Source organism: Petromyzon marinus, chromosome 53 (genome assembly GCF_048934315.1).
Source record: "Petromyzon marinus isolate PM22_M1 ecotype Great Lakes invasive population chromosome 53, UKy_Petmar_22M1.pri1.0, whole genome shotgun sequence".
In the NCBI taxonomy this organism is placed as follows: Eukaryota; Metazoa; Chordata; class Hyperoartia; order Petromyzontiformes; family Petromyzontidae; genus Petromyzon; species Petromyzon marinus.
In genome coordinates, this window is record NC_133719.1 from 8,133,734 (window position 1) to 8,148,568 (window position 14,835).

General features: G+C 49.6%; 1 protein-coding gene across 2 annotated transcripts in view; it reads right to left on the minus strand.

Moving 5' to 3' along the window:
• Positions 1–14,835, minus strand: part of LOC116953879 (uncharacterized) — a 68,984-nt gene that overhangs the window by 48,841 nt on the left and 5,308 nt on the right. For both annotated transcript variants that reach the window (XM_076051976.1, XM_032974166.2), the window contains exon 3: positions 10,682–10,796. In XM_076051976.1, coding sequence (XP_075908091.1) covers positions 10,682–10,796 — 115 coding nt within the window. The remainder of the gene's footprint in view (positions 1–10,681; positions 10,797–14,835) is intronic.

Consider the following 14,835-nt stretch of genomic DNA (forward strand, 5'->3'; position numbering starts at 1 on the left):
GGTTACCCTTCACACACTGGTCACATTGGGTAGGTTACCCTTCACACACTGGTCACATTGGGTAGGTTACCCTTCACATACTGGCTACATTGGGTAGGTTACCCTTCACACACTGGCCACATTGGGTAGGTTACCCTTCACACACTGGTCACATTGGGTAGGTTATCCTTCACACACTGGTCACATTGGGTAGGTTACCCTTCACACACTGGTCACATTGGGTAGGTTACCCTTCACACACTGGTCACATTGGGTAGGTTACCCTTCACACACTGGTCACATTGGGTAGGTTACCCTTCACACACTGGCCACATTGGGTAGGTTACCCTTCACACACTGGTCACATTGGGTAGGTTACTCTTCACACACTGGCTACATTGGGTAGGTTACCCTTCACACACTGGTCACATTGGGTAGGTTATCCTTCACACACTGGTCACATTGGGTAGGTTACCCTTCACACACTGGCCACATTGGGTAGGTTACCCTTCACACACTGGTCACATTGGGTAGGTTACCCTTCACACACTGGTCACATTGGGTAGGTTACCCTTCACACACTGGCCACATTGGGTAGGTTACCCTTCACACACTGGTCACATTGGGTAGGTTACTCTTCACACACTGGCTACATTGGGTAGGTTACCCTTCACACACTGGTCACATTGGGTAGGTTACCCTTCACACATTGGTCACATTGGGTAGGTTACCCTTCACACACTGGCCACATTGGTGGCCGCCCGCCCCTAGCCAAGTGTTTACTTTTACTGGCCTGGTAAAAGTTTTCAGACACCGACACAAAGGGGCCCTTTCAGGATCCTGGCTGTAAAGTGACACTGCCTGCCGCTCCCAAGTCTGGCCACACAATCCTCTCCTCTCCTCCGACTACTTACCACCCCCCCCCCCCCCCCTGTTAATTTCATCACTTCCCCAGCACAGCCAGCTACACACACATACATACAGCCACCATTGCCAATGCAGGCCAACAACAATCTCCCAATACGAGCAGATACCTAACCACAGCGCACACGCCACAAGAGGCGTTCATTCACCAGTCCTGTAACAGTCGAGCATTACCGTGGCCTGCCACACGCATAACACCAGCAGTGCCAGTGCAAAGCCCAGATCCCCCGTAGAGCCTTCACGGACTGTTGGGGGCAAGTGCTGTTAACGAGCGCCTACGTACCAACACACCCAGCTGCATACAGACACAGTTGCCAATGCCAGCCAACACTCGCCAACTCAACTCCCTGACACAGACGATGAGCAAAGGGACCAGCAACAAACAGCGCTACTGAAGGTGTCGGTGGATAATACTGTTCATAAGTTTCTTGATTTGAGATAAGATTGTTAAGCGCTTGGGAAGACAGACGACGATGGGACAGAATTCCAGAGGGGTGGCACACGGCAAGGGGAGAGGCAGAGAGAGAAGTGCTGTGATGTTCAGCGTGGCGAGTGAGTGGCTGAGGAGTGTATTGTTGTGACCTGCAGTGTCCTGATTCAACACACACGGTATGGATGAAAATGAAACGGTTGGTCTGGCAGACCCGAGTTCTCAAAATTAGTAGAGGCATCAGAGAAGTGAAAGTTCCGTGGGAACAGTATCCACGGGTTATATCGCGTTATTTATAAATGTGTCGTAACCCTCCACCACCCGACACGGCCAATCAGCAAAAAAGTGTCACGTTGACAAAAGCCAAATAGTTCACTACTTTAGCCCACCGGTGTGTTGAAGAGTGAATCAACAACATTTACAGTTTGAGTAACTGTAAATGTTGTGGATTCACTCTTCAACACGCTATTTTGTCTTTTGTCAACGTGACACTTGTTTGCTGATTGGCCGTGTCGGGTGGTGGAGGGTTACGACACATTTATAAATAACGCGATCTAACCCAAAAACCTTTATTATGAATAATATTGGTCGCGAAAGCCTCCTGCCACGTGTTATTCTGAGTATCCACGGGAGTGGCAATAGCAGAGCGGTCAGGAGGCGACCGACCACCGATGGAGTGAATCGGTAAATGTAAAATCAGCCCTGCGAGTCACTCGCACCACACTAGCCACACCAGTGGCCCGTATCAAGGCCGTAGCCATGGAGTCAACATTGGGGGGGATCAAATCTTCCAGCGGGTACACCCCCAGAGAGAAAAAAAATATATAAATTTGAAAACGAATTCCCTGCCATTTCCTGCCTAATATAGATATATATAAAAAAATCACTAACACATATGATGAACTTTTTTTTTAGTTTTTACAATAATGTCTAATAGTGTATTTTATTATATTGCTCTGTTTTTTTACCTTTCCTTGTTTCATTGTATGTAATGGCAGAGATTAGGGATTTATAAAGTACAACCATAACCCCCCCCCCCCCCCCCCCAATATATATTATAATTACGGCCTTGGTCCGTAAGGAACCAATATCGTAACCGGTCGACCACATCGTGCCAATCCACACTACCCGCCGCAGGCTCCAGAACATTCACCTGCCGCTTGCACCCGTGCACGCGTACACGACCTTTTATCGAGCCACTGCTGGATGATTGGCCTCCCCCACAGCTTGCGGGTCATGTGGGCTGTTTCACCATAACTCACCGATGCAGACCAGAGGTGCACGTGCGAGAAGGAACATAGAGAGAGAGAGAGAGAGGCGATAATTATTTTTATTTTACCCCCAACTGTTCTCGTGTTATCCCGACGAGTCGAGCAACATGAACCGGCAATCGGTAGAGCGAGCGATTGACTTGAACAATCATCGGACGGGCCCGGCCTGAGATAACGCGTAAAGTGTCCTCAGTTAGGTCGCGGTGCAGTGTGGCGGCGATAAGGCGGGGTGGGATGAGTAGGGGGGGGGGGGGTGATGATGACGATGCAGCCATGCCATGTTGAACTGATGACGGCTGTCACCAGCCGGCTTCGCGACACATTGCAAGACGGCAGCGGTGTGGAACTCTACTTGCCGAGCGTGGCGATGAATGGCAAGTGAAATAATAGTCCGCAAATAGTACACGTTAAAACTTGTCGAACATTTATCACTTTTGAATGTCGACCGGATGCCCGGAGTAAATTCAAAGGGCCAGCTAAGCGATTCCTCAACGGACAAGTTTGAGATCAAATACGGCAGTGCTCTCGATGCAGTACGCTATTGGAAGCTCTCGTTATATTACAGGTACGGTCAAATGAACAGCAGCGATGACGCATGACGTGTGCAGGGCCTTATCCAGCAGTGGATTGACATCAATTTCACAAGCTGGGAGAAAGACGGGCCACAAACCCATTCACGACCATGCTCACGTTACCATACAGCTGCTATGCGCCATGCACCAATGCCCAGGGCTTCGTTACACTTTTGGGCATTGTTGAAATTGATTTAATCTTGGAAAAACAATGTGAATAAAATGTTCTTGCCCATAATTGTACAATAGGGATCAGTGGCAGTGCTCGTGAATTTGGGGGCCTGGCAGAAGTTATCTTTGCTCCCTGCCACCCTCGTGATTGATAAATCTCCTTGTGAAATGACGGAAGCGATGTAGATGAGCGACAGATAAATGTAGAATAATATGGACAACAGATCGAGATGTCGTGATATTAGAAAATATAGAGAGAGGAGACCGATGTCGTGAAATGAGATGTTGATAAAGAGACAAATTTGAAATAAGATGGGTGAAGAGATGTACAAACAAGATATTGTTAAGATATATTAATTGTATTCTTGGTTCTTTCTGATGATGATTGCTTGTGTTGCAGTCGAAACGTCGTGAGAATTTTATTGTTTTATATTTTTATTATTTTATTGTTTCCCTTCTACGTGACTTTACTGAAAGAACCAAGAATATGAATCCCCGCAGTCACGAAAGCTTTAAATCAAAATGTAAATCAAAATATATTAATTGGTTATATTACGTAAATTAGCTTTGCTTGTTCATTCGGAATTTTATTGATGCAGGACGAATTCTCCACAACTCTGGGCGTCACCTGATGAGGGTGGTTGTAATTACCAGCGAAACATCATACTCGAATTGTAAATACTGTAGGTTCTCTCCATCAACGGGTCCAGCCGACACGCCAACGGGGGGGGGGGGGTATGGCCCCAACGTTGCACGGTTAACATAGGGCTACTTTCGCTCGTGTCTCCCCGTGCCCCCCCCCCTTCTCCTCCTCAACCCCCCACTGATGCGTGCGTGCGGTGCGTAGCGTGGGCCGTGCGATGGCTTGGTCCGCCGCGGGTGTTCGACAAGCAGCGAACATCGCTGCCGAGTGGCGTGGCCTGTAAGTGGGCGGTTATGCGTGCCAGCCCCATTGTAATGTGAAGCGAGGAATGCATCTCTCCCTGCAAAGAGGCACAAGGGCCACTCCCATACATTAATGAGGTCCATCGCAGACTAAGGAGCACAATGCAATAACACCAAGTCACATTTCGACGCCCGTGCTTTGAATCGCTAACGGATTGCCTTGGAAAACGTTTTGCCTTCTTAACGGAGGCGAGCCATTCGAAAGTGCGTAAATTACAATTAGCAAGCGCCTACAAATTCATTTGGGAGGCAAAGAAAACAGCTGCGGGCCTTCTGGACTTCGGGGGAGCTTACACACAGAGACTGCCGGCACATGTGCTGTTGTTAGTAACACCTACGAAGGCCGGCATGGCACACGAGGGGGTTATGCAAGCAGTAAGCGTGCCGGTGGTACACCTCCCATTCGCGCGGTTGGCAACATGCACCGAGGTTCTCGTTTAAGGCCACGTTGATAATCACCAACCGATGTTAGCCATGGCAAGGAATCGAATTTCGAATTTGGGCAGCCCCGTTTCGTGGCGCAGCGCGGTAAACGCGACTGCACCGATCCAAAATCGCTCATTAACGTGCAGAGTAATTGATCATAAGTGGCTAATATATACAGTATATGTGTGTGTGTATGTTGAACTTCTTTTCGCAACGTACGTAGCCTGCCGTGCTCATGGGGAGGTGTGGGGGAAGGACAACAAACTAAACACAAAAATAAGTTCTATCGAAATTTAGTTTTAAATATCCTCCTCCAAGAGACCACTCTCCTCCTAAACCACTCCTAGCAATTTCGATAGAGGGGGAGTCATTTGAAAGTTGACGATTTTATAGTTCACGTGAACAAGGTCTGAATTCTGACCTTTGATCAGAAGAATTGGCTTAGCAGCAGCGGTACACTGCTTATCAGCTCTACTGTTTACAACAGCCTGGCACATGTCGGGCGCTAAGTTAAAATACAGATCACACAACGTATAGGTGTGTGGTGTGTGTGTGTGTGTTCCATTTGAGAGGGGTGTGTGGGGGTGTGTGGGAGCGGTGGTGTAGCAGTTAGCGAGGTCGCGCTTTGAACCTGGCAACCCGAGTTTGATTCCTGCTCACGGCCAAGACCGGTGACGATTATCTGAACCGGTCCTGGGCCTCCCCTAGGTCGACCCGGCCTCAAATGAGTACCTGGTGCAGTGCGTAAACGTCGCCACTGGGGAGACAAAGGCGGCCGGGCGTGGTGTTGGCTACCCACCCCCTCGTGCGCCGTGTCGGCCTTCATAGGTGTTCGCTAACAGCACTTGCCCCTACAGTCTGTTCAGGCTATATGGGGGGTCTTTGTCTTTGGGGGTGGGGGTGGGGGAGCACTCCCGGTGGGGGGGGGGAGGGTGGGGGGAAGGGTGGGGAGGGGATGTGAGAAGATGCCGAAGTGCCACTAAATCTCAACGGGCTTCCTTCTGGTTTATATATGGCCAAGTCTGTGGTGCCAGAATTCCAGAATTCCAGCATGGGACGCAGATCGCGAGCGTCACAAAATCGCAAAAAAATACCACAAGCAACACTGAGGCTTTTACCACACATATATATAAATGTTCACGCATGGCAGGTGAGTGCGATGCATGACAAAATTGCCCAATTCATCGCTGTGTGTAACACGCACGCATTGCCCTGTAAAACTAAACTATTTATATTTTACTAGGTAAGGCCCACAGAGCTATGTAGCTCTTTTTCAGAAGCGACCTGGTCACAAATGATAGCTCAAAAAAGTGCCTCACTTATCATGGAAATTTAAAGCAGCCAAATACTCTAAACGCACGTTTCTAAATATGGAGGGGGAAACCGGAGGACCCGGGAGAAAAATCCACGCGACCACGCGGAGAACATGCAAACTTCAAATATACAGCAGCAGGCGTCAGTGTCAGGATCGAACCCACGACCTCCTGTATACCAGGCGAGGTAGTTAACATCTCCTAGCCACCGTGGCGCTGTTAAATACGGTGGTGTGGATGCAGGATCCCGCCGTGGGGCAGTGGTTGGCCCACTGGACTTGTAACCCAGAGGCTGCCCCCGTTCGATTTGATTTCCCAGAACGGCAGCTGAAATAACGATGACAGTTTTCATTAAATTCTTCCCCCCAACCCCCACTGATCACATCCGTCCGTGTGGGCACCACCAATGTGTGCACACCACAGTTAATCGGAAGGTCACGTGCAGTGGGGTAAAGTGTGGATACTCCCAACCACGACTAAAACTGTTTAGCCAGGATAGTAGGAGAAGCCAAATATGCTCTAGAGGGGCTCTCCAAGACTCCCTCGAGGAGGCCCTTGTGTGAAATAGCCCTTCTATACCATAAACACATACGGAGATGCCCAGTACTGGCACAGCCTTTTCAGGCTGTTTGAACAAGCGCAGTTAGCCAGCACAAAGACAAAGACCCCCCCGTATAGCCTTAACAGACTGTTGGGGTAAGTGATGTTAGCGAGTAGCACTTACGATGGCTGGCATGGCACACGAGGGGGTGGGTGGCCAGCACCACGCCTAGCCGCCTTTGTCTCCCCAGTGGCGATGCTTAGACACTGTACCACGTACTCATTTGAGGATGAGTCTAATGTGTGGTCTAACTGTGGCCTAATATGGGTCACTGTGGCCTAATATGGGTCACTGTGGCCTAATGTAGCCTAATATGGGTCGCTTTGGCTTATGTAGGTTACTGCGGCCTAATATGGCCTAATGTAGGTCAATATGGCCTAACGTGGGTCACTGTGGCCTAATGGGGCCTAACGTGGGTCACTGTGGCCTAATGGGGGCTGTGAGTCACTGTGGTTTAACGTGGCCTAACGTGGGTCACTGTGGTTTAACGTGGCCTAACGTGGGTCACTGTGGCTTAATGGGGCCTGCGAGTCACTGTGGTTTAACGTGGCCTAACGTGGATCACTGTAGCCTAATGGGGCCTGTGATTCACTGTGGTTTAACGTGGCCTAACGTGGGTCATTGTGGTTTAACGTGGCCTAACGTGGATCACTGTGGCCTAATGGGGCCTGTGAGTCACTGTGGTTTAACGTGGCCTAACGTGGGTCACTGTGGCCTAATGGGGCCTGTGAGTCACTGTGGTGTAACGTGGCCTAACGTGGGTCACTGTGGTTTAACGTGGCCTAACGTAAATCACTGTGGCCTAATGGGGCCTGTGAGTCACTGTGGTTTAACGTGGCCTAACGTGGATTACTGTGGCCTAATGGGGCCTGTGAGTCACTGTGGTGTAACGTGGCCTAACGTGGGTCACTGTGGTTTAACGTGGGTCACTGTGGTTTAACGTGGCCTAACGTGGGTCACTGTGGCCTAATGGGGCCTGTGGGTCTGTGACCTATTGTAGGTCACTGTGACCGAACGTGGGTCACTGTGCCCTAATGTTGGTCATTGGCCTAATGTTGAATTGCTGTGTCAGAGCAAGCTAATATGGGTCGAAGTGGCCTAATGTTGGCCACTGTGGATCATTGTGGGTCACCGTGTCAGGTTTTGATCTTACTCGTAATGACAAATACAAAGATCCCCCATATGGTCTTCACATACTGTTGGGGCAAGTGCTGTTATCGAGCAGCACCTATGAAGGCCGGCACGACACATGAAGGGGGTGGGTGGCCAGCACCACGCCCAGCCGCCTTTGTCTCCCCAGTGACGATGTTTCCACATCGCAACAGGTACTCATTTGAGGCTGAGTCGACCTAGGGGAGGCCCAGGACCAGGTCAGCGTTGAGCGGGAATCGAACCCGGGTCGCCAGGATCGCAGCGCGGGGCGCTAGCCGCTACACTACCGTGAGCACATAGACACACACACACACAAACAGACCGAACATAATCTTTGGTTCTTTCAGGTAAAGTCACGTAGGTAAAAAATAAATACAAATTTTTATAAAATAAAAAAAAATGAAAACAACAACAAAATTATTCTTATTTTATTACTATTTTTTTGTTTTCACCTACGTGACTTTACCGAAAGAACCAAAGAGTATATGGATCCTTGCAGTCAACGAAAACTTCAAATCTAGACCGAATATTATGGTACAGTACCCTAGTCTTAACCCTGTTGGAAGAGGGAAAAAAAAACTCGCTTGAGCAACTTCGGCGGCGGTAGTTAAAGGCAGAGAGCTATCAGCATTGCCTTGGCAACAAAGGAGGGCGCGCACAAGCACACACACGCACACATGCGCACACACACGCACGCACGCGCGTTCCGCGACACTCCAGCGAACTTTACTCCCGGCACTCACCGAGGCTCGCCACTCACAGCCACGATCAACACCGGTGCGTGTGCGTGCGGCTCAAACAACTCGGTGGAAACCATAGAGGACCCCCCCCAGAACGTTCTATTTATGGGCGCAGAGCAGAGATGGAGCTGGGTAGGGGGGGGGCGATGGAGCGGTGGGGGGTGGGGAGGAGCGGCTGGTGGCCACGGGGATTAAGGGTACTCTATGCTTCGACAGGTGGCTCAAACACGATGGCAGCCGGCTCTCCTCCAAAAATTACGGCACCCCCCCCCACCGCCCCAGATACGCGGAGGTATTTTAACGGACGGCACAGCTGCGGAATTAGTTCATTGTAATTCGGGCCGTTCCGGGAATGCGCATGGATTGACCCGGCTCTGTTGAAAAGTCTCATCACGAGTACTCTCCTCCCCCGCCACCGCCACCACCACCACCACCGTATTTATTTATGCAAATTCAGCACACGCAGTGTTGAAAAGTGGGCCACATGCCCTCCCCCTAGAGGGGGCGGCTCTCTAGGTCGCCGGTTGTGAAAGAGCAGGCCAAATACCATCTGGGGGGGGGGGGGTTCTGTAGGTTACTGCCCCCCCCCACCCCCATGTGTGTAATGGTATGGAGATTGCTGGGAGGGAGACGTGCAGAAATTTCTCGATTATTATTCCTGATTTGGTTAGCGGGGTTTCTATGATCGGATCACCCTGCATACACAATGCACCATATTATATGTGAATAATTATATACATGAAGAAGGGCCATTGGCGAAAAATATCGCCCGTTAGATTTCCTTTTAGGTGCGCAGTGTTAAAGAGCCATATACCTGTCAACCCCTTATCAGTGCCCTACCTTAAAACAGACCAATTCAGACCTTATTGGTCACCCCGTGCCCCTTATAAATCTCAACGTTCATCCTGAAAAGTCTCATCACAAGGGAGAAACACAAATAGACAAAAAATGTTGACCGTACGCCTTATGGACCTGAAAACTCAATTTCCCTGCCCAAGAATACGAGCAAACCGTATGGGTTGACAGCTTATTTGGTGGTTGTTTTTAAAAAAAAAATCGTGAATTGTGCTTGAGTACACCACTGCTAACACAGCAGCGGCATCATCACCAAATGATTTGTTCAAACGTGTAAATAACAGCGTCGCCCCTGACCATCGTTCATCATCCCTCCTCCTGGCAACGCATCGCGCCCAAGCCCACTTAACTTTCATCGCAACCTCCAATCAGCACGGTTGGCTACGTACGGCGCGAAAGAAGTTCAACGTACATAAGTACATACATACCCTCTGGTTCTTTCGGTAGAGTCACGACGTTTCGGTCGCAACACAAGCGACCGAAACGTCGTGCTTTTCTTTTCTTATTTTATTTTCTACCCACGTGACTTGACCGAAAGAACCAGACAGAGTATGGATTCCTGCAGTCACGAAAGCTTCGAATCAAGTACGTAAGTACGTTAATAGTTTGGACGCCGTCACTGAGAATTACAATGGAGCGGGGCGGCCAAGGAATGGAACGCATCCGGGGTGGACGTCCACCGGGGGGAGATGGAACGGACGAAAACCACTTCGTGTGGTGCAGGGGCTGCATGAATCGTTACATCGCAGGATTGCGAGAGGTGGTCCCGGCTTGGGGAAGCTTCCATCCAGCAGCGGAACGACCATGGGCTTACAATGTCGATTATGGGTTTTTTTTTGTACAAAGGACAAGCACACGGCACACGGCACACACACACACAACAAAAATTGGGTGGAAAATATGACGCTTAATTTATCTACGGTAACTTGCCGACGACGACGATGAAGATGATGATAACACGCACAGCTGTCGCCATGACAACAGGCACAACCTTGCAATTTATTCCACTCGTGGGAGCATCTGTGGCTGCTGCCAATGGTACACTTGCCTGGCTTGGAGTGCACGGGGAGGAGGAGGAGGAGGAGGGAGGAGCGGGTGGTGCTCAAGGTAAGGGGCCAGCAACAACCGCCATTCGCCACTAAGTGGCGGTGAGGTCACCACGACGCTTGTGCCAGGCCATGTGCACCTTGAGGCCACGTGAAGTGTCGAACCGCCCGCTGGCAGGAGGTCACGTGGCAGACCCAGCAGGTGCCACGGGGTCGACTGACTGAGATGACCGAGATGTAAGGGGGCAGCACTCACCTGGTAACATGCACAGATGTGTTGCAGCACGGAGGATAGAATCACGAGCCTCTCGCTCCAGCTGTGCCCGCTGCCCTCGACTCGTTGCCTCTTGCTCTCTACCTTCCTGGGCTCGCTGGAAATCGGGAGCACAAAGACAAAGATTCCCCCGTGTCGCCTTAACAGACTGTTGGGGCAAGTGCTGTTAGGGAGCACCTACACGCACACGGCACACGCAGCACATGTAACGCTTGCTGTTGTTATTAAACGATGAGAAACTAAGTCGTCGGAACAGAAAGGTGTGTGCAGACATGAAAGAAGAGAATAATACTACACACACACGCAATTAAAGTTAAAGGTGCAGCTGTGAAATTGCTTGCTCATGCCACTGCTGGTAGAAGGGCCTCCCTCTGCTAAATGGGTGCTCGGAGAGAGCCCAGCTGGATTGTATTTTGTCGATTCTTCCATGCTGGACAGACGTCTGAAATCTATATATATAAAAATGAAATTTGTGAATGTGTGTCTGTTCGAAATGTTTAGCATACTTCCCGACATGCAACAAACTTGAAATTTGACATGTGGGTAGCTTCCAAACTGTACACAATGCAAAACGTATAAAAATAGACTTTTGTTTTTTGGGGGTGGGGGGGGCGCAATAATGGATATATTTTGCACGGAAAGTGAGCGGTGACGTCACATCTGTGATGTCACCCGCATGCGGCAGCGTCACGCAGTGTGCCTGCTGACGTCACCCCCCCCACCTTCCGCGTAGGCCGTGTATTAATCCAAGGCAAGAATCCAAGTCTCGGGCGAAGCCGGGTAGTAAAGCGAGTAAAAAATAAAATAAAGGGATAGCCTTGGAAGAGGTGGGGGTTCCCACACTTTATCCCCCCACAGGCGACCTGCCGGGTGATTGGAGTGTCCACTTTTAATACTGCAGGGTGGGAGAGCCGGAAGATGGGAATTGAACTGGCGCTCTCCGAATTGCCAAGTCCAATGTGCCAACCGTTACGCACCGCTGTGTCAGGATCGCCAAGCATCAAAACAGCCATCCCAGCATACTTCTTTGCATGTGAAGATGACGTAACAATTTGTCGATATTCTGCACGCAGACTTATTATGAGGATCGAATCTGTACATGATGAGAAACCACCCCCCCCCCCCCCCCCCATCATAACAGAATAATAGTGCAGGCTGTAAAACCCTAGGTTCCAAGTTTGAAACGTAAAGCCTTCCGAGAGCCATAAAAGCCATTTGCGACCCATAAACCTAAAGGCCTCGTTTTTAAGCTACCACTCCTACTCATTGTGTTGCCCACCGACCACGCTGAGAGGTGGGGGCAGGGCGTGTGGGATGTAGGTGTTGGGGCAGGCATGTGGGATGTAGGTGTTGGGGCAGGCATGTGGGATGTAGGTGTTGGGGCAGGCATGTGTGCACGTGCGTAGGGTAGCAGTGGCACAGTGGTTAGCGCACCGTGCTACGAACCTGGCGACCCGAGTTCGAAAACCCTGCTCACCCGACCAAAGCCAGTGGTAAACAATTGAATAGGTCCTGGGACTCCCCTAGGTCGACTCAGCCCTAACAGAGTTGGTAGTGTAGTGTGCACACATCAGCACTGGGGGGACAAAGGCAATCGGGGCGTGGTGCTGGCCAACTTCTCATCAGCCATGTTGTTGTGCCATGCAGGCCTTCATTAGGTGCTACTTGCGAACAGCATTTGCCACAAACGTCTGTTGCAGGCTATACGGGGGATCTTTGTCTCTTTGCCAGGAATGCTCTTTAGGGAGAGGTTTTACAAGGGGGGGAGGGGGGAGAGGTGGGTTCCCGGGGGGGGACAGCAAAGCAAATTGTGCAAAAAAAATCCACCGTGTAAAAACAAGGGCTTAAAAACGAACGGCTCATAATCAGCCATGTTCAATCCACTGCTGGATGAATGCCTCCGCGAGCTACCATCGCTGCCACCTCTCAAGCTATTGTGACGTATCAATCCACCTAGCACCTGAAATGGAACCGATTTAATTGCCCGGCGGACGTGTTAAATGAAAAAGGGATAGTAATGCATTTTTTTTTGTTTTAATACAAATCAATAAAAAAGGTATAATGTTAAAACGCTTCAAATAAAATAACAGCGGATGCCGTTTATAAAGACAGCTCTGATATACGGTAACGCATGCTGACATGACACACTGGTGGCAGCAAGGTGAAGGGCAACTTCTGATACAAGCACACTACGAATATAAGCACAGCTGGCACAAGCAGGTTTAACTATATCTATTCCTTCTAGTTTTATAAACGGTCAAGTCTGCGGTGCCGAAATTATAGCACGGGACACAGAACGAGAGAGTCAAAAAAAGTCTCATAAACATCACTCGGGCTTGTATCATGTGTACATTTTCACACACCGCAAGCTGGCGTGCAATGCACAAGGGATGGAGAGAACAGGGGAAACCAAGACTCACTGGGCACGAAGTGGACATTGTGTGGATTTGAACGTCGCTACGTACAACACACACTGTCTGGCTAACCAAACCTCGTTGAATTAAAAGCAGAATTGGCAGAAATCAACTGAGATACAGTTGGGAGTGTTACTGGCATCATGCCGTACGAACAAAATGTCCATTCAGAAATTCCGGCAGAGCAGTGCGTCGTCACGTGTGTTAGAGAACGGCCCGTGGACGTGGATATCACAGAACTGCTACTAAGTGGCCTTGTTTTAATCCACACACACACGGGACACTTTCCCACACGCCTTGTTACAGAGAATGTTCATCACATGCTGGTGCAAACTGATATTTATAGATTCTTACAGCTGGAACTGAGGCAATTTCAGTGAAACAACCAATTGAAGTGGAAACCCAACTTTAATTTCAAGGTTTGATTTGTGCATTCATTAGTGTAGTCACTAACGACTGCACAGAATCGAACCCAGGATCTCAGCGGTGCTGGCTCAGTTCTCCGAATCCTCAGCCCCCCCTCCCCACCACCACCTCTGAACGATACAAAAACTCAGCACATTCATCAATAACACTGCCCCACAAATGGAGCAACGATTACATAACGGGTGACGTTTCTGGCAATGGCCCTTCATCATGGCAGAGAGATTGACGAGCCCATTGCCCGAAACGGAAGGGTTTTTGTTGTTTGTGCTTGTGCACCCAATGCCAACGCGGAATCACAGACCGAAACGGAAGGGTTTTTGTTGTTTGTGCACCCAATGCCAACGCGGAATCACAGAACTTTTATTTGTTTCCAAACACCGCAAGTTTGTTCGCTCGGACCTTAGCTGGCACTTCGCAGCTTTTGACGTTTTTCGGCACTGGGGCTGGATACTGATGAACTTTCCATTCGTTAAGATGGCATCAGTGGTTGGGAAAGGGTTCCACGCATCTTTGCTGGCAAGTAAAGATTCAGAAGGCTGAAGGGGGACTTTATTTATCCAATGAGTCATGTGAATAACGCAGGTGTCGCTAGGAGCAGGTCAAAGGTCGTATTTAGTGCAAGGCAAGTTTTTGATTGACTTAGTAGTCTAGAAGAGTTACAGAGGTCAACGTGAGCATTAGGAAATGTGTTGTTTGGGCAAGAGCAACATTGTCTGCGTTATTATCTGGATCAGCGAGCTATGAATTCAACAAAATCAACCGTGCAATTAATTTTCTGCCATACGAGTGTTGTTGGCACACGCACGGATCCCAGGAATTTCATGGCCCGTTGGGTTATCAACTTGTAATACAGGAATAGGATACGTCAAAACGGCGACATTGCAGACATAATCGGCAGGAGCTTGCGGTGGATGCGACACGTCTTCAAGATAGCGGAGCACAGGCCGACCAAGTGTTGCAGTGGCACAGAGAGGTTGGTGCCCATGGGAAGGAGCTCATAGTCCACTAGCTCAGAGCAGACATTTCAGCTGTCGGTACCGCTCAAGGTGATATCACTTGAGTGGTTCAAATGTTTTGTTTGCGTGACCAACAACAGTGAACCATGGAACCATTTGAATTGAGTGGGGTTATGGAGCAGTACACTCTCATTGGCCGTATAAAAGAATCAGGACAACTACAGATGTTGCTTCCTTAAGCAGTACCAATCTCACTGTTGATGAATACACAGAGCTAGAGCTGGAGAGGATTAGGATAACGATGGTCAGATATTGGAACAATTCACCCCCACGCCTGGCC